The sequence below is a fragment of the Drosophila eugracilis genome, unplaced genomic scaffold (assembly GCF_018153835.1).
Source record: "Drosophila eugracilis isolate 14026-0451.02 unplaced genomic scaffold, ASM1815383v1 contig_2154, whole genome shotgun sequence".
In the NCBI taxonomy this organism is placed as follows: domain Eukaryota; kingdom Metazoa; phylum Arthropoda; class Insecta; order Diptera; family Drosophilidae; genus Drosophila; species Drosophila eugracilis.
This window is the reverse complement of record NW_024573038.1, coordinates 9,302,665-9,329,002: the sequence shown is the minus strand read 5'-3', so window position 1 is coordinate 9,329,002 and position 26,338 is coordinate 9,302,665. Positions and strand designations below refer to the sequence as shown.

At 42.7% G+C, this 26,338-nt stretch overlaps 2 protein-coding genes across 2 annotated transcripts; one reads left to right on the top strand and one right to left on the bottom strand.

Moving 5' to 3' along the window:
* Positions 1 to 316: 316 nt before the first annotated feature.
* LOC108114413 (fringe glycosyltransferase) lies at positions 317 to 24,759 on the bottom strand. The gene is made up of 7 exons (XM_017225388.1): positions 24,401 to 24,759; positions 18,690 to 19,094; positions 11,200 to 11,248; positions 10,000 to 10,102; positions 2,193 to 2,331; positions 1,145 to 1,319; positions 317 to 1,086 (listed from the first exon to the last, which is right to left on the bottom strand). The coding sequence occupies exons 1-7, from the start codon at positions 24,530 to 24,532 to the stop codon at positions 851 to 853; spliced, it is 1,239 nt and encodes a 412-aa protein (XP_017080877.1). The 5' UTR covers positions 24,533 to 24,759; the 3' UTR covers positions 317 to 850.
* On the top strand, positions 2,342 to 5,427 carry LOC108114415. Its single transcript, XM_017225389.1, has one exon. It carries the CDS (start codon positions 2,440 to 2,442, stop codon positions 3,577 to 3,579), a length of 1,140 nt encoding a protein of 379 aa, XP_017080878.1. The 5' UTR covers positions 2,342 to 2,439; the 3' UTR covers positions 3,580 to 5,427.
* Positions 24,760 to 26,338: the final 1,579 nt, after the last annotated feature.

Genomic DNA, 26,338 nt, shown 5'->3' with positions numbered 1-26,338 from the left:
TCATTTGAAGAGGATTTAAGGACCATTCTAGGCCAATTGTGTGCCAGTTAATTTACCATTTTATTGATCCAGGTTAAGCCTTTTTGAATGTTCGGTTTAATTTCGTCGTTTTTCCTCTTTCAACTCCACAAATAAAACTACTCATTTTTTCGCTCTGGTATTCTTTCTGACTAGTCATCTAGCCACATCTGCGATGGGTAACGTTCAATAGAGATGCCACCTTATCCCATAATTATTTACATTTTAAGTTAAAAAAGTTAAGAAAATACTTTCGCTGGTTAGATTCGCATTCACCCAAAAAATCACTTCACAAAACTTTTAATAATATATTCAGTTTTTATTCAAGCAAACTAAAAATTAACAAAATAGTTTAAACATTCCTTAGTTAGATAGCACTACTATATATGTACACGCATATTGCTAGTTTAGGGCAATATTAGACTGCATTACAGTATTACACAGCAGAGGGTCAAGTGGTCTCTCTGAAGCTAAGATAACTTAAACATAGACTAGACCATTAATTTAACTATGCACTAAGTCGATTGGAAGAATCCTTGTAACGCTATAGGGAAGCACTTGGAAGTGTGTTGGAATTGCAAGATTTATATCTAGAGTATAACTTATACCATTAGGAAGCACATCTGTCCAGCTGGAAGCTGCTCAAAATACATATAGTTATATACAAAGAACCTTTCGTTAGTCGTATACCATAAACTTAAGCTTAAATCACAGTGGCGAGATTTGTTTTTGACGCCTGCCCCATCGGTTCACAACCGATCCAGCGCAGACGTGCGCCTGCAACAGCCAAATGGGATCCCCTGGGACCTTGGTTTGTTTGGGATCAGCCAGTTCATCTGGGCGGGCAGAAGCTGAAGTAGGGGAAGAGCTGGCAGTGCAGTGAATAGAAACGCTTGGGATCGGCCTTGAGATCGAAGCCATCCACCTTGATCACGTTCCACTGATTCTTCATATGGGCATAACTGAAGGACACTTGATCTTGGAACGTATCCTGGCGTATGAACTCCATGGGCTCCAAATGCGAGTGGAAGTTGTCCACCACCGTTAAAGGCACTTTCAAAAGGTGCTCTGTAAAAAATTATGTATAAGTTGAAGGTCTTTTTGGGATAACAAGGCCAAAACTTACCTATAATAAAACCCATTGTGACATCATCCGGAAAACGTATCTTGTCGCCGATGCTGATAAACTTGCCGCCACCTGCTATGGGCAGCATTTTTAAAGTCAGGGCCCGGCTAAGACAGAAGCCAGCGCCGCCAGTGGCGAACCAGAAGGTTATCTTCTTGTTGGTTGTCGTGTTCTTCTGCAGGTCGAAATAAGAGAAAAAAGAAAGAAGGGGTAAGATTAACGGAAGAACTGGCTCATGAATGGTTTGCAAAGAGGATGGCTGGACCAAAGGATAAACTCAAATAAATATCCAATTTTTTCCTTCTCGATCTCATTTCTGGTTTTTGGCAATGGCCCAAAGAAAATTGACTCGAAATTAACCAAAAAATAAAAAAAAAAGGCTAAACCCGAAACGTGGCTTGATTAATTGACCATGTAAATGGACATGTGCGAGTTGGAAACTTAATACATGGGTCTGGCCAAAGCGTAAGCCGAGACTTGACAGGATCTTTCTCCTCTCGCAAATGAAGCGTAAAGTTTGGGGTTTTTTAATTATGCACGCTGCTGCGATCAGGGTTGGGATTGGTGTGCCACTTTTTGAATGGATTTAAGTCCAATCTACCTGGTCCTTCTCTCTCTCTCTTTTGGCTCCCATCCCTGGCTAACTGGCTAAGCTGTTAAAACTATGGCCGCCTGCACATTCATTACGGGATCAGCTGGCGATATTTCAAATGGCTTGGACTGGAAAACGGGTTCAAATTCGGACTCAAACTGGGACTCGGATTCAGGCTGCCTTTGCTGCTGCTGCTGCTGTTGTAGCTTTTGCTATTGCTATTGCTAGTGCCGCGCCAGATCATATCGGTTATTAATGATAGCTTGCGCTGGCAGCTGGAAGCCAAATGGCGGCATAGACAAATGGCCATGGTGGCCACATAAATAACGGCCACGGTTCGGTTTGGGTCGGCCCGGGCCGGGCCGGGCCAGTAGATGGAGAAAGGCGATCGCGGCCAGGCTTGTAATTACGAACTATATAGGAAAATATGCAGAAATAACAGGCATTTGCACTTACGCTGTCCAAGTGGATCTCCAACGGCGATGAGATGCTCGGCTTGCCCAGATACCAATCCACACTGGGACTATACTCGTCCAGCAGCTTAACCAGCCTAGGCACATTGACATAGTTGTCATCGTCAAAGTGACAGAACCATCTGAAACGAAGACAGAGAAACACAGATTAGAATACAAGTTAACTCGAAAGAAACGTTCTTAAATTACGATTTAATTTAAATTAGTTTAACGATTAAAAGCAATCCAAAATGCCCGTACACGTTGATCTGACTTTAGAAGAGGTGACCAGGATTGCCTTGGGTGTGCCCGAATTGACCCAAGTAAACGTGGCTGTACTCCAGAGTCTGCTGAATGTCCTGCTCAAGAAGCTTAACTGCCAGAATGATATGGTAAGAATCAGTGGCTTCGAAGGCAAGTGCATGGAGCGAATCCTTGAGCAGTCCAAGATTTCTCCACTACCCTTCGATGTGGAGGCAATTGTACCCATTTCCGAGAAACTAGACAAAGTGGGGGAGTTGGAGGAACGTGTCAAGCAGCTGGAGTGCAAGCTAGATTGCCACTTCAAGCAGATTCGCATTTGCAACAAGACCAAGGACCACAAGTTCAAGATCAACCAGGCTGAACAGTATGCATCGCCTTGCGAGGATCTCTGCACTGTATGCGACGAGGAGAACAAGATCGCCTGTAGCCTACTGGCCAACATGGACTTTATGAAGAAACTAATGCGACGCATAGCCACTCCCATCCTGGACCAGATGGAGGAGGTTAGCAGGAAGCTGGAAAAGTTCTATATCACACTTCAGGCTTTCCTCAAGCAAACCGAGGCACTGTTTAAGCGTTTGGAGATAGTCAAGCAATGTGTGGTGGAGATCGAAAACTTGAGGACTCTTGTCCAGGAGTACAACATAACTTTCCTGGGAACCATGGAGGAGCTGCAGGATATGCTGGACAGCAAGTTGGACAAGGTGCACATGCCGGCTTTGAAGAAGTACATACGAGATCGTTTCGATGATATTGATCGGCGTTTGAGACTGATTGAGGAAAAGGATGCCTGCCCAAGAGCTGCTGGATTCATAAACAAGGGCTTGTGCTGTCTATCTTGTAATAACCCCAATGTGGGTGTAGATGTGGGTCCCCAAGTCATGGGCGTTTTTCCTGATGCCCCGCTTAGGCATATACCCCAATTGTCCGGCACTCCAGCCAATTGCCAGAAGACCGTGGTTTGCCGTTCCGTTGAGAAGGAACCCACCCTATTGGTGCGGGTTAATAATCTTGATTTAAGTGTCCTCTCCCAACGTCTTAATCGTCCTGCCTCGGGCAAAGTTTGCAAACTGCCCGAAGCCAATGATGCCATCTATGGCGTTCGCAGTTCCTGCGTATCCGGTTAATCACTAATCACTAGTCTAGTCCCAGTCCAAATCCATTCGTTTAAGCAATAAAACATATATGTAAATGCGGTTCACCCCTCTCAAGGCTGTTTCCGTTAAGCCGCATAAAAAGTGTACTAATTTAGATTGCAATTACCGGGGGGGGTTGGATTGGAGGTAAAAGGCATGCAGATAAAGATCTCAACTCCACGACTTGACTGCAGCCAGCTGCAGTTTTTATAGTGACAAACGATCAGCCATATCCGGTAGCCCACGGTGGACTAATGATGGCATTAAGCGGCAGCTGAAAGGTCCATGCTGGCCATCATTATCGTGGGGTTTGGGTGCAGTTCTCTCTGTGTTCGTCGGGGGGATTCCCGGCCTTTGGGGAGATATTGGTATCGCGGGTATTCGCTTACCAATGAGGGGGTTCGATATAAAAAAAAGGAGAAATTTGCAAGTCATACTCTACAGAATTCTGGCTTTATGTTTATTTAATCTGCTGCTTGTTTAAACTAAACATTTTTGTTTAAGCAGGGAACAGCTAGGTGAGAGATAGTATCTGCTTTCAGGTTTTTGATGACAGACAGCCGAAACCATTAAGAAACTGATAAAAACCTGATAGAAATCTGACAGGTTAATATTTTTTAAATAAAGAACTTAATCAGTCTTAAATATTTCCTTTTCAATTATGTTTTCCCAAAGAGTATCTCCATCTTCGACTAGCCAAGCACCTTTCTTGCGGCTTCGCGACTTTCGTTGAGCTCGTAAGTATTCAATAAAATCGAATCGAATCTTGGAGGATTGGCTTGTCTTGTCTTAGCTTGTCGCTGCGTCTGTTGGGTAATTTAATATAATTTTTATTGCATAAGCCGCGACTAGACTGTGGTGAGAGGGAGGAGTTGAGGAGTGTGTGTGTGGTACTCAGATAGTAGATGCTACTAAAGCCTGGCATTCATAAATTGCCTGGCTGCCTGGCGCTGCTGCTGTTGTGGCTGCCACATGCGATACCTGTGCGAAAAGGCCATGACTCCCCAGTTTTACTCCTTCCATATAACCCTACCATATCTATGTTTTTCCTTACCCCAGCCTTTAGCTGCCTCGTGACGCATAAAAATGCGCGTTTAATTTGCTTAATTATGCACAGAGCAAAGCCCAGTCCCCCTCTCTAAGCCGTTTTTTCATTGGCAGCTGCTTTCCCTGTTTTCCTAAATTGAAATCTAGACGCTGGTTTATGTTCGTTGTCGTTTAATTAACGCTATCCCCCCTTCCCCTTCCCCTCCTCTCTCTGTATCTCTTTGATTTCTTTGGCATTTATGAAAATGTTTTCATTCGGCGGTTCTTTCGATTCGGGTTATCGATTCGGTGATCGCTGATGGTGGCTTTTCTCTGTTTCTCCACTTTGGAAATTGTTTGTTTGTTTTGGGTTCGCCGGTTTTCTGTTTTCTTTGTTTATCTCTGCATCGGATTGCACTACAATGCACTCGGAAAAATGGGAATTAATCTTAATCGAAGATGTCTTAGGAGTTTTTATATTTGAAATTAAATAGCTTTCAGGTTTACTGACTTAAACTGACTGTAAAGAATATCTTTTAAATAGAAAAGATACCTCTAGAAAGTACTATATTATTTCTCACAGTGCACTCAAGTGTGTGGCCGTCGTTGGCCGAGAAAAATTGAAATGCGAAACGAGTGCAAACTTTAGTTTATTTCCATAGCCGTTTTTCCAATTATTCGCGCTGCTGCAGCAGCTGCTATATAGCTATAGCTTTAACCGATGAGGTTGTTTTTGCTGTCGCTGCTGCTGCTGATGTGGGCAGATTTCGATCAGTTTGCCAGCTGTACTCTTTCTTTAGGCCCCGCCCCGGACCCACACTTAACCCCCTTTTCACCCACTAAAAAAAAAACGCTGGCGGGGCGTTGGCGGCTGCGTCGTCATTCCACATTGCAAGGCGAAATGAGTTTATGTCTGGAGCCACAATAAAAAATGATTGACGGGGCACTTCAAGTCGGCCAAAGGAGATATATCTGGAGTTGCAGGCAGGCGACCGAAAGCCAGTCCGTGGCTTAATAGATTTCGCATTAAGAGCGGCAGGCAGGCAACTTAGTAACGAACAGGCCGCGCTAAAAGTATTTTGACAGCCGGCCCAAAGATAAGCGATCGCCAAAAACCTCAACAGACGACGATGACGAACTGATTTCATTCGGTTTTTTCACTCAGTTTTTTTTGTTTTTTCCTCAACTTCTCTCCTTTTTGAGACAGGCCAAAAGCCTGGCTTGCCTGCAATTAGCAATAAGTCAGCTGTCAGCTGCCCTGAGCAGCAGAAAGTATCTTACGGGTCTCCTGTTTCGCGGATTGATACAAATCAATGTGTCATTTATGTATGTCTGCGGGGGCAGACAACAACAAGATATTTACATTAAGCGGCAGGCCGACCACTTAAATCAACCAAAATGTTTGCCTCATTAACAGGCTGCATCGAGAGATGGAAAAAGGGAAATTAATCTTCCCACTTCGAATGCAGTTTTGTCGATTCGTGGCTTTCTACTTTGGAGGGCACAGGGAAAAACCGGATTGGAATTAATATTTATGTGGAACTAAAGAAGGCTTATAGGCTTATACTTGCTTTTAAGATTGCTAATTATTTATTTTTGTACTATTTAAGATCAAAAAGTAGTTTAATGAAATACAAAAAAAGACAAATTTAAGAACGTTCTTTGAGCAAAAGCATTCCATTTATCAGGAAACCTGAGAACAGGGATTAACTATAAAAAAAAGATATTATATTTCTCGGAATCAGTTAAGTTTAAGCATTATTTTTGAGTATATATTTTTCCTTGTGCACCCAAAATGACTCACAAACTGTGCGCCTGCGCATCTACAAAAGCATTTCTCTTAAGCGGCTGGACAAGACAATTGAAAGGCATTTGTCAAACTGGCATCGTTCGAGGCTGACAAAGCAAATCATTAATTCCGAGACAGTGTATCTGTATCTCTGTGTCTTTGTCTCTTGTGGATGCGCACACTTGAGCCCACAAATTGAAGGCAATTGCCGGCGATTATGCGAATTTCTGTGGGTGTGAGATGGCTGTGGCTGTGGCTGTGGCGTTTCTGTCGGCGAGAGGCGCTAATTGAAATGTAGAGCAAAGCACGGCAATTCCACTTCCCGGATGTGTGGAGTAGCAATTGCATTTCCTAGTCCAACTCCAATATGCATATATATTATATATACTGCACTCACTGATGCAGTTGCAGTTGCAATTGCATTGAAATTGCCTGTTTCCGCTGCCACAATTCCGACAAAGATTTCAGCATAAACATGCTGCGACAATGTCAACAAATGTTGCGTTCTCCCTTTCACCAGGGCATCAATTGAATAATTGGGATTGTTGTGGTGCTGCCACAAGTGGCAAATAAATGAAATTGATGCGTTTCTAAGCGGCAAGTGGGGGAAACGAAGAAGAAGTGTCGCCATGGTTCAGTTTTTTTTTTTTTACTCCCCTAAAGGAAAAACCGTTCAGCTTCACACGCATCTCTTTACTCTCTCTATAAATAGCTGCCCCTCTGGCCGCAAAAAAGAGGGAAAATTTTCTCACACATTGCAACCAACATGCATCTGGCTTTCCACATATGTACGTATGTTTTTCCAACATAGCTAGGCAACCCTCTGCCAGCCCGGCAAGAAAGTGCATTAGCAACATCAAAACCGCGATTAAAACTGTCGCAGCCATAGATGGATAAACACGAGTGCGAGTCACTCTATTATTTTATGGCTCAATGTGGGGATTAACCCCAAGTCGGTGGTGTGGTGGCAGGGTGAAAAGGGGGGGAGACCGTATCGAGCCCTGGGAAATTTTCCCTTGATGATCCATATCGAAAAGCAGGCGAATCGAATTCCCACGCACCCACAGACCTTAAAGTAACATGCAGCATTAACAACATCATCAGCAAAGGTCTTTTGATTGATGCCCCATCCTTCGGCACCATTTCTTTCTTGCCCCATTTACATTTTATGCTGTGAATATTACGCATATTACGTGTTGTAATTACACCCAGGGTCTTGGTATTTCCCCCCAAAAAAAACGAAAAAACGGAAAAAAGGCGCTCTTATTATGTCAAAATGTTGATTACGAAACGTGCTCGGTCGTGGAGAGTAGCCCCTTGTATCCGATTCGAGATGCGAGAAGCAAGGCAACCTCGGATTGCAATCAGATAAGTGCCCGTTTATACAATTGCCTGACAAGTTTCGCCACAAGCATTAGGTGTGGCACAAAAAGGCACACACACCCAAATCAAATCAAAATCTCAAACACACTCATAAGATAAATTATAACTTGAAACAAATAAATCGAAAGAGATTAGGCCAGGCAGCTTCGAGAATGGAATTTAGAGTCGAAAAAACACACAAAACTAATTAATAAAAATACCGGTGAGTTCGAGGGGGAGGAAGGGGGCCCTAAGCCAAAGGCAAATGTCGCGCACAGTGGGGCACATCGAACCCTTGGCGCCTCCGTGGCCTGGAATTTCTACTCGTATATGCTCATATAATTGATGATAGCTGCTGTCGGTTTTTCTTGATTTTTCTAGATTTTTTTTTTTTTTTTTTTGGGAGTTCCAATGGAGTCTTGAGTGACGGGGCAGGTCATCGCCTAACTCTCTATCTCTCTCTCTCTGTATGACTTGCAGTTGCTATTGTTGCTGCTGCTGTAATTTTAATTAAATTGCACTAATTGTTTGGTATTATAATGGATACCCAACACCGACAAGCAACAAGCAAAAGCGGCAGCAACAAGCAACAGCAACTGCAATTAGCCATTCAAGGCGAGCGAAAGGCGTTCCCCCAGCCACAGCCGCACAGTGGGGCAAATAATTCAAGTTTTATGGCAAATAAATTGACATTACAACACAGACCCAAAATGCAATTAAAACAACTGCCTGGATTTGCATTTAATAGTGGTACTTTTGGAACGGGACGCCCCACGGTTGCCGAAACCAATTGCGAGCAACATGTTGCTGCCGTGCGTAAGAGTCGTTTTCAGCGACAACAGCAACAGCAGCAGCAGCAACATTCGGTTGTAAAAGGCATATGGGGGCAGCAAGGCAGCAAAGCAACAAAGCAGCAAGCAGCGTGGCATAATTGCCAGTTCGAATGCACGTTAATTAACCTCTTTTTCATGTTTCGCTTGGTTTTTACTTTGGCCAGGGATTTCGATGTTGCTGCGACTGCCTGCCGGGCCTTAAACGTTGCCAGTCAGCCAGAAGGATGCCTGGGCAGTTTCCTGTGCCACCTGATACCATTTCATATCTCTCTTTTAGTTTCAGTTTTTTTTTCCTTTTTTTACTTGGTAGGAGACCCACCAGCAGCAGCAGTAACAGCATCAGCAGCAGCCACAACTGCCTCATCTTGCTCATAACTGCACATTTTCATTGCTGGCCATTTATTTTGTTTCAACAATTTGTTGTAGTGCCTGTTGCCTGTTGCCGTGGCTATTGATTGCATGCTCCGCGCTCGTATAATGACAGTTTCAAGTTCTAAGCCAAAACGGCAAGTCAACTTAAGATGAAAGCCAGCCATCTCAGCACCAACCTCGTCTCGTCATCCTCATCATCTGAAGTCCAAGCATGTCCAAGTTGTTCTAGATTTCAGCTTGATGTTGCTGTTGCAGTTCCAGTTGCTGTTGCTGCTGCTGCTGCTGCTGCTTGGTGTAATTACAAATAAGCAAAGGCAACAACAAAAAAGAGCTATAAAAGTGGAGAAGAATTTCTAGGCTGCTCCTTTGGGCGCTAGTTGAAGTGTCTTTTCTGGTCCGCTCCTTTTTTCTGCAACGGCTGCGGTCGCTGGACAAGTTTTGAGTGGATGATGCTGTTGTTGCTGCTGTTGCTGTTGCTGCTGCGTCTTAATTGCGCAAATTAGAACGCATGGCAGCTGCAGCACAAGAACCAAAGTAGTAAGCACCGAGAACTGGGTGTTTGTATTGCCCATGGATAGAATGATGGGCTTCTCCTGCGGTCGCTTATTAAAAGCATTAAAGTCTATTATTACAGCAGCAAACTGTGGCATCGGCTAACCACAAGGAGTCATTGCTCTCGCTCAAGTTGTTAACCAGAAATGCATCCAAGGGAGCATTAAGCCCTGTAAATATGACAACATTTTAGGGCTCCAGTCGAGATGATGATGATGTTGCTGCCGTTGCAGATGCAACCTGTGCAACCTGACCTCTTAACTCCCAAGCTAACGCCATAATTCTGCATGAAATTGAAGCTGAACACACGTATGGATATCCAATCAAGGTGGAAATTACAAAGTTAAGATATGTACATATATATATTCTCGATTAGTTATGGTCATAAAGGAGGTATCAATATGGTCACTATCGATATATCGATAAATATTTCCTTATTTGAGATGACAAATTTACTAAAATATGATTTCTACTCACTTTTTGCCGCTCTCCAGGAAGACATCCAGTTCGGCGGACATTTTGCAACAAAGCGCCTTGCGAAAATGGCCCTGCGAGCATTTCGTGTTGATGAGATGGCCCTCTGAAAGTGGGAAGACAGAAGAAGAGAGGAGGTGAACGAGGTGAAAAGGCTGATAAAGATTGGTAATTAAGCGGGCCAACAAGAAACAGAAGGAGCCGTGGGCCCACTTCTATGTTAATTAACTAAAAGGCCAGGCTTGGCGGCCCCAGCGAACAGTAGCTTGTTAGTCGAGAATGCCGCTCATATCCAGCGGATACATTTTGTATCGTTTGACAGCCGCCGCCGCCGCTGCCGCAGATAAAGATGCCACAAAAAAAAAAAAATAATATAAAAAAAGAAGAGTAAAAAAAGCGAAAAGCAGAGCAACGCACAAAAACTTTTGCGCCTTAATTGGATGAAAATTGTTGAAATATTTAAACACAGAAGACAACAGGCCGTGGAACTTATCCTTTGTCCAGCCAGCTCGGCACATAACTCAAAATCCCAGAGCGTGTTTAGCCGAATCCTTTTGGCCTAATCAAAATACCAAAGGAGGCTGCTTGCTGTCTGTGTGTGAAACTTGAGATCGTCTTTGGGTTTCAAGTTCACTGTTCTCTGCTCTTCATTCTTGGCCAGAGACGTTGGCCGTTGGAGTATGCAAAAATGAAATCCTTTTTTCTTTTTTTTTGAGGCGAAATTGAAATTTGAACTTTTTTTTAATTAAACTCCAAGAAAATCGAAGCGCAGGCCGAGCTGCAATTCAATTAAAATGCGGGTGAGTGATGAAGCTTCCTCACTCGCTCTGGCTCTGTCGTCTCTCTATGGGCAAGGGATATGGAATTTATAAACTTTAATCGGTTTTCGGCTGGTCCAGACAGTGGCCAATATTAGGCGGTGCTTGGGGGCGTGGCACTTGGCTGATGTGAAACTAAATTGAGAACAGCTCAAGACGAAGGTGAACAAGGGATTGGGTTCTTGGGGATACCGAATTGAAATCGGGATCGAAAGGTAAGAGGTCGGCGGTGCCTGACTGGTCAGGTAAAAGCCTGTTCTTCTTTTGTGATAAATTTGTTTTTCTCCCTCGCTTTGGGAAATATCATATTTATTTATTTTTTTTTTTTTTGGGTAAAAATGATCAAGGGGAAAGGCTTAAATAACTAATGGCTTCCTTTACTCACTTGTCTTCTCCTGATAGTAGTGATCATCCGTATCCGTAAAGAACCAGGTCTGCAAAATGAAAGAAAACAGAAACAAAGTTAGTCGATCAGATTTTGCATAATGATGTGTGGTAAATGTAAATTACAAGAAATCGTAGCATGGGAAAAGTTTAAGCCTCTCTAGCCCACTCTTCCGTTGGTATAATTATTCAAACTCAAACTAAAAAAAAAACGCGTCTGGTCAGCAAAGTTACAAGAAAGCGTCCAGCAATCAGATAAGAAAATTCCCACACACCCTGGCCGTGTCTTCAAAAGCGTCTCAAGAAATAACTCAAGCAAAAAGGCCCACAGAAGAAGCGTCTTTTTATGCATCGTTGACTGCGGTAGGGTTCTGAATTCTCAGCCGTTGAACTTCCCGCTCATTAGTGGCTTTCACCAAGCAACCACCAACCAGCCACCAACCTCTATATAATCTATTTCGCGACATTCCCCCAGGGGCCCTACTACAATTTTTTTGTTTTTGGCCCTAATAAATTTGTTAGCCGAACAACTCAATTGGCTGGGTTTTTCTTACTCCGCTTAATAACTTTTTGCCTTTGCCTTTGCCGTTGCCTTTGTGTCAAATCAGGCGAAAATCGTTTTAAAGCTTTGACAACTACACGAACAGCTATAGTTGTTGTTAGCCATGTTGCTGTTGGCCATGTTGCTGTCTTCGTTTGCGAAGTAAGAGGTAAGGTAACAACAACAACAACAACTTGGGCAAACAATACGCCCGCTCCACAAGCATTTTGAGCAACGACTTGTAACAGTTAGAAAGTCAACGTTTGCCAGTTCGCCTCCAGTTGGAGTTCTTTATCCACAACATTGGAGGCACAAACACACTCACACACACACACACACACATCATGGCAACAGCAGCAACTCCGCTACACCAGCAACACCAAGCCGAGTCGTCTGTTGAATTTTCATGGATTTTTACGAGATTTTTTTCCCTACTTTTTTTTTTGATTTTCTTTCAGCTCACTTTTTCCACATTTTTTTTTTTCATTTCTCTTTGAGAGTCGTCGGGATGCTTCCCCGCTTTGGGGCGAAAAATGTTAACACCATGTTGCCGGCTTGTTGTTGTTGCTAGTTGCTCCCATTGTTGTTGCAGATGCTGCTGATGGTGCTGCAGCAGTTGCAGTCCGCACTTGACTAGCTTTTAATTTATGTGACTGTTCCAACTGTTGACAAACAGCATTACAACGTGTTTCGCAAATTTATGGCGAAACTTGGCCGCTCTGATGGAAGTGCCCCATAAATAGAGTTCTTTAGAACGCCAAGTTAATTGAAAGCAGCGATTGGAAATGCGAGAGGGAAAATGCAGGCAGTAAGAGTATCTTCAGTTGGAAAGTGGAAGATGGGAAACTAACGAAGTTTGAAAAACAAAAATCAAGAGGATAAATATAAGTTGTTTTCAATGAGGGAATAAAGGAAAACGAAGTCAACAACAGTCAAACGAATAATAGAACTCAAAAACCTAATTAGTAAACTTTCCATAGTTGGCCTTCACGTACATTTTTTAAAGAGAATTTTACCCCTCCCAATAATCGCATAAAAACCAGGCTGGAAAATATAAAGTTCATAAATTTTGGGCCAACACTTTGGTGGCAGAAATCTGTTCAGTTTTGCTGGATTTTCATGGCGTGGCATGCACTCAATTGGAACGAAGCGATTGCCACAACAATTCGTTATGTTTTCGGCGCCCAGAAGGAAACAAAAAAAAAGGCGAAACAGTTAAAAAGGCGGCCCAGGAAAAGCACAAGCCAAACAACACACACCAGCTGGCCAGCCAAAGCCAAAAGCCAACTTCAACTCTAGCTCCACTTGGCCAACAGAAAAAGCCGCAACAAGCAATGCATTTTCAATGGCGTCTGCGTCTCTAACTGCAGCTGCAGGCCAAAGGCAACTGTGGCCAACCATTTGGACAAACCATTCAAGCATTTTTGGCCGTTGGCTGTTGTTGTTACTGTTGTTGTTGTTTTTGTTTTCCTCTTACCAATGTGCTTTGTTTTTTTCTCGGTCGCGCTAAAATTTAATGCCCACCCTTGCAACAGAAGAAAAACAGAAAAAAAAATAAGGAAAATCCCCCTCTAACCCAAAACCAATCCTCACCTGGAAAAGCACGTGGGGTGCGGTCAGCTAGCCGCGCATTTTGTCTGCGGCTTTTGCAGCTGGCCTTACATTTAGACCAGGCCCAAAGCCAAAACAACTCCACCAGAGGTACACAACTTCAGCAAGCTTTGTCTGCATTTTTCTGCATTGGCCTGGCCCAAACGTGGAAAAGTGGCCAAAAAATTATAATCTATGAGCAAAGGGGGCGTGGACAATGGATATGCTTTCCCGAAAAACCAAAAATTGTCCAGTGCAGCTCGAAGACCAAGTGAAAGTTGGCCAAAATGAATAGTCTCAGGATGTGACTAATTTCGTCAAGACTTCCAATAAAGCTGCCGCCAGTTTTTCAGGAGGGAAAAATGGGTTTATTGATCGAGTTTAGGAAGCCGTTACTGAACTCATAAAAAACCCATCAACTTAAGATGGCGAAATTTTAAGAGATATTAATTTTATTAACTTATTGTGGTCGTAAAATCTTGTTTTTTGGTAATAACTTTATTATAGTTTTTAGATTTTTAATGATAGATTTAGGCAAAAAGCCTATGAGGAAAAGTTGTAAAAGATTTTTGCTCTACTTTTGATAATTGATCATAAATTTCAAATTATATCTGGTAAGTGGATTTTGTTTAATGACATAATACTTAACCCAACTGTTGGTTAACCCACTTGTGTTCCCCAAAAAAAGGTAAAGCAATTTAAAACCTATAAATTATTCCCGAACAAGTCATACCCCTTCCTAGACGTTAGTGCTCCCCATAACCATAGGTTCATCATGGACAACGCACACGCATTGCTCAATTCAGGAAGCGACCACAAGTTCTGGGCGTTTCGCATTTTGCGTAATCTTCTCCTCAGCTACAAAACCACAAAAGGCTGAGATTTTAATTATGGGTTTTTGGGTTTTTCTTTCTCTCTCTCTCTCTGTGGGCTCCCTCTGGAACCTCCCCCGAAACACCTGTTTACCCCGGGCCACAAAGATCTGTCTACACCTGAAGAATATATGCCCCCGCAGGCAACTTGTGGCACAAAAGTGTTAAGCACTCAGAAAGGGAACTGAAACAGAAACAGAGACAGAAAGCAAATGAATCAATTACGTGTGATTTGTTGTGAGTCAAAGCAGCTCTCTCTCTCTATGAAATCGAATAGAGGAGTAGGTATACGGCAGAGAGGCATGCCACTCAGCATTCAATTAATGCGATGGCAAAGTGATTAAGAGCCAATCAACCGGGACATTCTGAAATCGAATTCTGTGCTCTGTTCTCTGGATAAACAGAATGCTTGGTCATCTGTATACATGCTCGACTATATGTTCACAACGCAAATATGAACTGACAACGAGAGCCATTAAAAAGGAAGTTGCATGCGGGTGGCTTTCCAGGGTTAAGCGACATGGTGGCATGAGGTGGGGCAAAAGGTTGGTCATCTGACGAAATTGTGTCGCCGCCAGCGGTGGAAGAATAAAAAAAAAAAAGCCAGCAACAATTGAAATTCCAATTTATTGCGAATTGAATTCAATTGAAGAGCATTGAGAGCAGAACTCAAACAGAGCAAAGGCCCTCGCAAAAGTTCAGGCACGCGGCTGTTACTATATGATAAAGCCCCGAATGGATATGAATGCTGCTATATACAGTGGGGTTAAATGGTGTAAAATTCAAGGAAATATCAAGCAAATAGTAAATAGTAAGTATGTATTTCTTTTTAGTAGTTTCCCCCACCCAATCTATAAAGTTCATTTGAAAGCATATTTGTGGCAGGCGGTCACACTAACTTGTGTAACAAACAGTCACACTAACTTATCTATACACACTTAGCTGCATGCACAATGTATTTCTCTCCCTTACTTTTGCACATACATAGATCATGCCAACGAATACTATGTGCGTCCTGTTCACACGATCAGCAAATGTCACCTATACAAGTAGAAATTAGGCTAGGATAGAATAAGATAGTAGAATAAAGAACAGTTAGTTTTGGAAAATATAAGAGAACAGCACGCCTCTCTTTTTGATTTCCTTTTTTGTTATCAAAGTTAAAGCTTTGCTAATCAATATATATTTTTACTATATAAACTATCAAACATTAGCCATTATATTCGATTTTTCTTAAATTTATATCATGAGTTTTACATTTTTGATCCCCACTGTAAGCCACATTTGCTCTACAAACATCTGTTTGCTTTTTGTTTTCTATCTTCTGCGTTGGCGGCACACTTTCGGTGCCCGACTATTGTCATTAATTGGCCTTTAATTGGCATTGCAAGCTCATACACATGAATCCGAAACCAAAGCCAAATCCAAAACCAAGTCCGGGGGGAGGACAAGGCAAATCAAAGCGGGACGACAGCGCTGTAAAGCTCAAAAACTTGAACAACGAGATCGGACCAAGTGCGGATGGCAGGTCCGCTTCCTTATTTATGAGCAGCTGACGCAACCAGATATGCGCTATATGGTGCCAGTATAGAAGAGTACCACATACAGTGAACCCAACGAGTGATTCATCATAGGGCCCTGGGACAGGAACGTTTGCCTGTCAACGTTCAAGAGCCAAGAACTAGGAACCAACAGCCGTGCTCAAACACATGGCAGTAACATTAAAGCGCAGAAATGCCCGGCCAAAAGGAGCCGAGTTAATGAGATTTAAGCCGCAACTGTGGGACATGGCGCGTTATGAATTTAATAGCCTCAACTGGAAGGCCTGAGTGTGACACCAAAAAAGAAGTAAAAACTGAAATCCACAAAAAAATCAGCACCGCATAGTCTAACACATACAGACTTTTACGACATTGTTTTTCCAGGGATCCGGGCACCAAGTACATGTCAGCCTAATAAAATGCGACGAGCTTTAAAAGAAATCTGGTTTTTCCTCAGAACCAAAGTGAATAAAAAACCCAAGCTGGTTAACTGGTTCCATTCCATGCGAATCAATCAAACAATAAGTCAGGCTCAGACTCTAAAACCCAGAGGAGGAAACGTTGGAGCTTCATTAAAAGTAAATAGTAAATCAAGACAAGCAAATCGAGACAACCCACCCACAGGAACACTCCGTGGACAAGCTGTCAGTCCGTGTTTGCTGGCTGATCTATCCGTGGATTCCGAGATCCAGTGCGCTGACATTTGACATGCGTCCGCTGGCCCCAACAAATGAGCCAAAGTCTCCAGCCTTGCCACTGTCTACATGCAAATCGGGCTGCTTTAGTAAAACGGCTAACAAAATAGACAAAAAACTGGTAGCCAAAGTCAGTTCAGGTCGAGGCAAAAAGTCAGTGGCAGGCCCGAGACTGTTCGCCGGAAAATCTCCAAGTGGAAATAAAAACGAAAATGCAAAACGATTTTGCCTCTGTCTAATCCGCATCGGGCATTCAATCAAAGTCAGCCTGTAGCTGCACAGCCAGCTCTCCAGTTTTGGCCAAAACTGTTTACAGTAATTTATGCTCATTTGTAAGCATGAAAAATTTGAATCATTCATCAAACGTCCGACAAACAAGTAAAGGGGGGGATGTAGGGTATGTTGTCAAGTACCAGATCTCTTGATCTGTAATGGCAAACAGTGTTTGCTGGGCTTTGAGTATTAGGTACATTGAACTCCAAGTGTTTGGATAAAATGGTTTTTAATGGGCATTAGGATTTAGTTTGTTTCGATTGATTACTTAAATTTCAATAAGCAACATCAATGGAAAGTTCAAAATAGAAGACATTTCTAATAGCTGCTCCCCATGGACTTTTAAACTTCCTAATTTTCCCCAATTGCCGCCATTTCTGTACATTCTCCCCACTAAAGAAGAATCCCCACATCTTGTGATCCCCATTCCGAGTCATCCTAAAAACAAGCTCAGCATCGATTCAACATCAGGTTCGCCAAGTCAGGCTTTGCCCTTTTATGGGCGCTGTCTTGAGAACAACAAACAAAACATTAATCAACAGCAACAATAACAACAACAGCAGTAACAAACCCGTCAACAGCAACAACAATAGTACAAGCAGCAACAACCACATCACCAGCAGCAACAAACAATTACAACAAATTGTTTTCAAACGCTGCTGCTGCACAGCCAATCAAATCGAACGCAACTTTGAGTTGTTGCCTTTCGCTGCTCCACATTGCTGTTAACCACACAGCAAATGACGTGCAACAACATGAGCCACAGATTTTCCATCAAAATAATTGGCTAAAAGAAAAAATCAACGAAAAGAAAATCGAAGTGGAAAAGATGAGTTGAGCTAACCAATTGTTGATGGCGATATGTTGGTGTTGCTGCTGCACGCTGTGAAATGTTGCAAGTGAACACAAAAGAGCAACTTTAGTTGCTGGTTGGCCAAACTGAGCATGTTGCTAGGTGAATGTTGTTTCAGCGTTTAGTGTGGAAATTGTGGCAACCAATCGATGACGATAACGATAACCGTTTGCAGGAAAAAAAATAACATTTTTAACCCCCCTACCCCCAACCCCTTTTTTAAGCCCCTTTCCGCTCCTGAGGGGTTTGCAAATATGAGCGAAAAAACCCCTTTTATTGCCGTTGCTGCCGCTGCTGCTGCTGATGGCAAATGCCTGGAAACGTGCTCGTCAAGCATTTTTACAATTTTCAAAAAGGTACAACACACTCACACACACTCTGTTCCTTTGGGGGTTATTTATTTGTGTTTTCAGTTCATGTTGTTTTGTTTTCGTGGCTGCTGTTGTTGCTCTTGTTGTAAGTTGCCTGCATTGCCAGTCAGCAACGTCAACCAACAGAGACGAGTGCAGTTTTGTGTAAACAATAACAAAACACATTTGTGACGCGTGATTTTGCATAAGTTGGCACCCCGTTTCCAGACGATATTGCCATACCGCCGCAAAAGCAACAACAACAGCAACGGCAATAGCAACTTGAACAATGCCTACAATAAATATCCTTTCACCACATGAAAACCCATTGACCGGACGAAATTCGATTATATTTTCGGCTTAGCAATTTAGCACTCAATGAAATCATAAACAAAAGCGATCGTTTAGGTTGTTTTTTTTTTTTGCCAAATGTTATTAGCTATATTCGTATTTTGGTAAGCCCCAAATGAATGAAGACATTTTTATGGCCAATTAAGCGACCGTCAAAGCCAAAAAATAAACGAAAAACAGAATCATAAACCTCTAGACGTTAAATTAACCAGCGAAATCAAATCAATTCCCGCCAGCTTAAAAACTCATTATGCAAATTGGCCCAAACCCAAGACCAGAGTTGCCAAATCTCTTCGACGAGATCTCGGCCAACCTTTGGCGCTCACCCCACTTAGCCAATTGTCGCCCACCCGCCGCTAACCTGCCAGGAAATTAGCTCCCACTACTAATCTCAGATCAATAGGTATCGATGTAGGTAGACTCACCTGATCTCGGGCCAATTGGAACCAGGTCTTGATGATCAACGCCAGCCGGGTGTCGTGATAGTTCTTCGTCGTCTTAACGCTGATGAAAATGTCATCCAACTCGGTGACCGGCGGCTGGGGTGTCGCTGTCACCGCTCTCTGGGACAGATCATGGAGCAGTTCACCATTTCGACTCCTTCTGGCCAATTCCGTTAACAATGTGGCCGTGGGTCGTTCACTGACCTCGATATCACTGAAATTAAAACTGCGAATGTCCTTGCGTATGATGACGGTGGTGGGGGATGCCGCCGGAGCTCCTGCCCCTGGCTGAGTGGGGGTTGAGGATTGTACATAGTCCTGGAGCAGCTGGTCGCGATGTGTGGTCACAGGTTCACTGGCCAGGCCATCCACCTGGCTGTGCGGCAACTGCAGAGAGAGAAATTTTATTAGTTTTTGTTTAGGAAATATTATAATTTATGAGATTTTAGTAATTAATAAGTCTAGCAAGACTCTTATTGGTAGAAGTTTAATATATTTTCTGTATTTTCTTAATGTTTGCCCATTTCTCTCAGTGTGTGCCGGCAGAAATATAGCAGGTGGCGGGGGGTTAATGTAAATTTGTTGTGTAAATCGCACGTAGGGCAATAAAAAGATGAAGACGCCCCCGCTCCGTCGGAGACACTCAACTCGAACTCAAGAACTGGGACTCAGATTGGAACTGTGGACTGGTGTAACTCCCACTCCTCGCCCTCGACTCAACTTCGGGCATTTTCACCTGGCAAACAAAGGCGAACTTCAATGGCAAACAACAATGGCAAACAAATGAGCGGCAGCAGGGTAGAGTAAACAACAGCAACACCACCATAAACGCTGAGTAAGAGCAAACAGAACTGGGATCGGGATTGGGATTGGGTTCTGGATCGAGATTTTGGTCTTTGGGATCGTCAATGGCAAGGGGAAAAGACCAGAAAGAGATTCCTTTGAGTCGGAATGAACTGCTTGATTAATTTCCACTGATAACAGGTTCATTTGCTTTTGTTGTCGGCGATTCTTCAATTGCTCTTCTTGAAGATTTCCCCCAATGCTCGGTTTTAATGGCCCTCCACCGGAATGGGGACAGGTGGGGCGTGGTGATTTGCCTTGATTGAGGCGTAGATAAAGTTCGAGTACTCGCTGCTCGAATAGGTAATACCTCTCAGGTGAAAGACAGCCCAGTTCTGGCACTTTTTCTTTCTATTTTTCTTTTCCTATGCAAATCGGAAAGCAACTTCCGCTATAAATCTAGTTTTAGCTTCCCTGCTCTTTCCCCGCAGAGATTTCTCTTCTTAGCCCTGCTGGTTTATATTGCTTCACACGATATTGTCTCGTTGATAGGACGGCCACAAGTTGGGCTCATAGAATTTTATTGCCGCACGATCGACAGCCAAACGGTGTTCAATATAATGGCCAGCTCCCTAATGAGGAAATGGGTAGGGGGTAAAGGGGGATGAGTGAGACGATGACAGTGGCAGGTGTAAACTACCGACGACGACGACGATGGGAATTTGAGAAACCTAAAACCTCAAGCAATTAAAATGTTGAAATATTAATTTGGCAGCAGAGACTGAAATTGCGAGTATGGGAAATCGTACAGAGATTTGCCCAAGAAAGATAGCAAAGAAATCGTGACTTGAGTGAGGGATTCGACTTGAAACTAGTGAAAGCCACTGAGCTGGGGCTTATATAACGCGGAGAACGCCTCTTTCAATTAAGCGGGTTCCGTAAATTCAAGGTTCGGATTGGATTGGTTTGGATTGGATTAGAATGTGAGCCAGTTTCGAGTCCCGCAACATGATGCAAGTGGCGTACCCGTACTAGTATGCAAATCAAGTACACGGACTACGGTCTACGGACCACAAACAGCCAATGCTTTGTGACACTTTTGTGGGATTTGCGAATTACTCGAACGTGATGGAAATGAACAAGCACAGATACAGATACATACTATATATATATATATATATATTGCGGATTCTGATTCCGATTCAGATTTAGTTAGAGACACGTGTGCCCATATATGCAAGCCGCCTGCGCACTCTGTCAACTACAAGATACAAAATACAATGCCATAAACTACACAGAAAGAAAACTATAGGAACTATAGGAAATCACATAACCAACAAGCATTATTATATAAAATGTAATATATGGTGATTTCTCTAAGTGCTTACCATACAAGTACTAAGAGAAAGGCAATCGAATAGATACAAAGCCGAAGCCAATCCCAAAAACAAATTTAACACGGTCGCTGTCTTGACCGACGCCCCCCACCACGCCCACTCGAATGACTAATGCTTCATTAGCCGAGTGATTAATATGTTTATAAACATTTTCATGTCAATTAATAACGAGCAAACCATAAGAATCGTAGCGAAGAGTTGCGAGTGAATGATATGAAAGGGCGCCAAATGGAATTCAACCACCGCCGTCGCTCCACCTCTGCGAAGATTAATTGAGTTAAACTCTGGTCCCATAACGGAAAACATAAATCAGCAATATTCGAAAAATCAAAAGGCATTCCCCAAAAAGATACAAAAAAAAACACCCGGAAAAAAAAATGCAATCAGAATCGTTCGCCTCCAGCTGGGCGAGCGGGAAAATCTTCATTAAATGCTGTTTAACAATATTATCCGTAAGATACGAATCTAAGATAAGATACACACAACAGCAGCCGGCAAGTAACCAAGCATCCAGGCTCAATTAAGCGACCACCAAAAGATACTGAGATACCTATATACTCAGAGATACACAGTTGCCCAGCTGCAGATACTCCTTTTATCAGAAGGCGCCTTCTGCAGCTTAATGTCGTCAACTTTTTCGGGCTGATTATGTGAGCGGGGGCTTGTGGGGCACACTTATACATACATACAAAAGGTAGCTGCAACCAACAGCTACAGCTGCATCAAGTTGGCCATGGGAAGTGAAGAGCAGGCACCTGCTTTTGGCCTGGCCAAAAACAGGAATCACATCATCACAGTCTTTGTTTCTCTGGCTCTGCCTGGAAGGCTTCTTTTAGCCGTTTACCTTCCTGAAGCTGATTTGCATGCTCCTCAGCTGAGGAGTTTGTTAATGTTATTATGTATTTACCTTGCACTCGGAAAAATTAAGAAAGAAAAAAAAACTTTTTGGTGGGAAAACTAAGGAAGCTTGTCTTGGTTTTAACTGGAGGAGTTTAGGGAGATGGATGGCTTAAAGTGATTAAAAAGAATTTCTTTTTGAATTTGTAAATCACTATCAGTTTCTTCCTGATTGATTTGTATTTTGTTCTTCAACTCTTTTACTTCCCACTCAGCTGCACCCCCTTTCTTCTCAGTGTATCCCCAAGAAACTACTCGAATCAATCAGCGATTGATGGCCATTCGGCGCGCCACTTTAAACAAATTCATAAACAACCAAATCGTTTGACGATTATTATTCATTTCGTTTATGATTTATGCGTCAGCAACACGCGACATGGCTGGCGACCTGGCGACGTGAGTTGCAAACTGGACATGGGACATGGAATACTTGGAAACTTTGGAAAAAGGTGGGGTTGTTAGCCCCCCCAAAAACCCCACAGCTAATTTCGAAATTATTGCTTTATCAGCCGAATGCCAAACCCAGTTTAGTATGTGTCCAGTCGACTGTTCCACAGTTCGAAGAATCAAGCCAAGCCAAGTCAACAAACGGCCACATTTTGCGCAATATTTTAGGAACAAAAAGAATGAAGAACACTCATAAATAAAATACAAAAAAAGAATTAAGCAAATTCTACATAACATGCAGTTTTTTTTTTATATTTATTTTTTAACTGGGACAAGTCACAGACCTCCGATGGAAGAAGTCCAATTGAAAAGTCCAACAAGGCAGTTGTCGGCAGTTTTTCTTGGTTTTTCTTTTTTCGTTCTTTTTTTTTAATCCGGCTCAGCATTTAGTAGTGCGATGTGTGTAGCACTAATTTCTGCCGGGTTTCCGGTTAGACTTCACTGCAGTAACAACAAAAATATAGCAACTGGAAGATCCACAACAACAGTAGCAGCAACAACAACAATAACAACCAACAACATTGTCCGAATTAAAACAACATAAAGTTTTTAATTACACTAGAAGCAGCATGCGAAAACATTACAGAGCGAGGAAGGGCCACAAACTCACAGAAGCCCCAAAGTTGAGCAATTGAGTTGCAAATTGAGGAACCGGAAGATGGTAAATTTTAGACAGGGGGAGGGGAGGAAGTGGATTTTACATGGATACTTTTGAGGATGCAGGAGTTGATTCAATTATGAGCTGGAAAACTCCGTTGCCAGGGGCAAAGTGTTGAAGTTTGCAAAGCCTGGATTACCGATCATCGAAGGCAAAGTTTCGGCCCATAAATGTCCGAGTCAAAGAAAGGGATATTTATCTCTATATAAACTGAGAGTGCAACGTGCAACTTTTAAGTGAAATTTAAGGGTTTAAAGAGCTTTAAAATAATGTTAAAAATTATTAATTGATTGGAAGAAAAAGAGAGTTCAATGTCTATCAATGCGTTTACTTCTTTATCAAATACTTTTAAAGAAATCTAAAAATCCAAGAAATCCTTATTTATATCCCGAAATCAAGAAAACCTAACCCTAAGCTTTCATAGGAATGCCATCACATTTAGAACTCAAATTTTCCTACTATTTTTGGCTGCAACATGAGGCGTTTGTAAGCCAATTCCCACGGACCTCAACTATTTGTTATCTATGATGCCACTGACAAGGAGATCCACTGGACGTTGCCACCTCCTTGGTTTCTCCACCTCTCTCTTAACCTCACGTTCGTAATATTAGCACACAATATTTTATTACACAAAAATTTATGCAAAAAAAAAAGGGGAAAAGTAAAAAAGGAGAACAATAATAAATGGGGAGAGAAGACAGGGCTCAGAACCCTGACAGGCCCTGGAATCGGGCAACTGAAAGCTTTGGCGACGCTCTGCCGACGGCAAAAAAAAAAATAATGCAAGAAAGATTGGATGTTGCTTTGGGTATCGAAAGTTGGTATACTCTTGGGGAGTTATTGTTCCGCAGAGAGCTATGTTTAAGATCTTGAGATAGTGATCATTCTAAGAAGGATAATCTAGCTTTTAAATGGTAGATCAAACAAATAAGTATAAGATTTCTAACTTAAGAGGTTTTGTTTGTTAGCAGAAAATACTCCTAGGAACCTAAAAAAAGTGTATTAAGATCTATCGATTTAACTATATCTTCTAGAAGACTTTTTACCGCTAATACCCTCTATAAAGTATATAACCTTTTAAGAAACTTCTCAGCAAACATTTAAACCTAATTATTATACCCCCTATAAGGGTATAAAAAGTGCAAAAAACCAAGAACCGAAACTGTTTTATATGCAAGGCAAGGGCGTAAAAGGTTTTTTAACGGCCAAAGCCGGACGTCGGACGCATGCGCAGCTGCAAAAGTCAAATCGCCGGCGTTGATTTATGAAAGTGCACGAATCGTCGTCGTTGTATAGTCTTCAACGATCGGAATAGGGATCGGGATCGAGAATCGGGTATCGGGACTCAAGGGGATTCAATGCAAATTGTCTGGCCTTTTTTTTTTTTTTGCAATTTATGCAGATCACCAAGCACACACACGTATGACAGTTTCTTTTCTTGCAGAGTTTTAAGCAAACACCCACGCATTGGACGCATACTATATATCGCCCACTCGATGTTCAGAACTCACTTGGATGCCCGGATATCCGTAGGCGCTCTGGTAGAGCAATAGAGTCATATAGACAACGGCGACGGCTAACATCATGGCTTGCAGGATTCGCTTGAAACGTTGAGGCAGTGAGAGCACAGTCAGGCTCATCATACGATCACCGGCCACTACGCGCACATCGAAACCACTCGGTTCGATCACTAGGTTTTTATCTATATTTATTCCTTTATTTGATTTTTCGTTCTTATTTTGCCAAAGGGGTTTTGTGTTTTTCAGTTATTCGAAATTTTCGAACTTATACGAATTTGTTTTCAAAACACACGCGCGCACTGACGTCTTGCTTGTTGCAAGCTTGGAAAGCAACTGATTGTGGAAGCGCGTTTTGAGTTGGCTTTGCGGCTCTGCTCTCCAGCAATTCCAGCGAAAATCGTAAACAAAACAAAAACCAGAAAGACCAGTAAGAAGAGAGCAAGCCAGAGAGAGAGAGAGAGAGATCCAGAGCATAGTAGACCTGCTCCAATTGGAAGCGTGGGCCGCTGCAACTGCAATTTTCCAATGGGAGCAGTTGGCGCTCTCATTGATCGCAGCTCTCCCTCTCCGACGCTCTCTCTCGATCTCGTTCACTCTCTTTAGCTTGTGCCACAGTAGCAGCCGAAGGCAATTTTCGTGCTCGTGTGTGTTGTTCCCCGTTCCGCCCACTTCTGATCAGAATCGGAATTGGAGTTGCAATCCTATACGACCGCCTTTGAAGGTTCCTTTTTGCCAGTTGGCATACGTATCCTTTAAGTAAACATAGCTCAACTGAGCTGGCAGCGCTCCAAATGCGGTGACTCCTTGGCTATGTCATATGTATAACCCTCCCGTGCCACGCCTCGCCGCCCCTCGGCGACGACAATTCCATTAAAAGTTGTACGTTGTCACTTTGCGTTAACTTATCTGTGGAGCATGTTGTGCGATCGCATTTTTATTGTCGCCATTGTCTCTGCTCTCTCTCCATCTCTCTTTCTCCTTGCTGCTTTTTTACCCTGCCCACACAGGGTAGCCAACATACACTCAAATTTTAAACTTGGAAAATAATTCTGGAATTTTTGATTAGCATTTAGAATTTTAATAAATATTAGAGCACTGAACAAGGAAACGCACTATAATTTGACACTGGAAAAAATATTCCATTGTATAAAATGTATATAAAATAATTATAAAGCAAAGTAATAAACATAAACTAAAAACAGTAACCTTGTACCTTATTATATATTAATCTATAAATTTCCATACCCCATTTCTCGCTAAGTGTATCAAATGCATCCACATCTCACGTGCGTCGGCAGCGTTCTGCGACGTTTCTTTGTCGCTTGGTTTTTGTGTAGCACTTGGCCTGCTCCCCACTTGACAATGCTTTGCATGCCGGGCAACCATCCAGTATCTGCCGCTGCTCCTCCTCCTCCTCTTGCTGCTCTCTACCCATTCATCCCGATCCCATCCCATCCCATCCCATTCCAAACCCATCCTGCTCCTCACCAGCTTGTCATATTCCATGTTTGTGGCGGCGACAAAAGCTCTTGCGGCTGCCTCTGCCATCGTTGGCTGCGCTGCCCGCACAATCAGCAACTCGGCATCTTGTTCGCTGTCCCTTTGTGCGCCTTTCGCCTGAATTGCATTAAACAGAGTCGACGGTACACTGCGAGAAAGTTCGATGAGTCTATTAAGAAATAGATTCAGGAGTACTAAGCTTAGAGTTACTCAGCTCTCAAAAATACTCAACTAAAATGAAATCATTTTAAATTAATTATCTTTAAAATTATAAGAAAAATTAAAAATCAAGTTAAAATAATATTCTAACAGTTTTTTTCCAGTACAGCGACGTTGGTAGCGGCATCGCAGGCCAGGCCAACCTTGTTCTGCCACAGAAAAAGACATCGCTCGGCTCGAATCAACCGCTCGCTCCCCACGAAACCCACA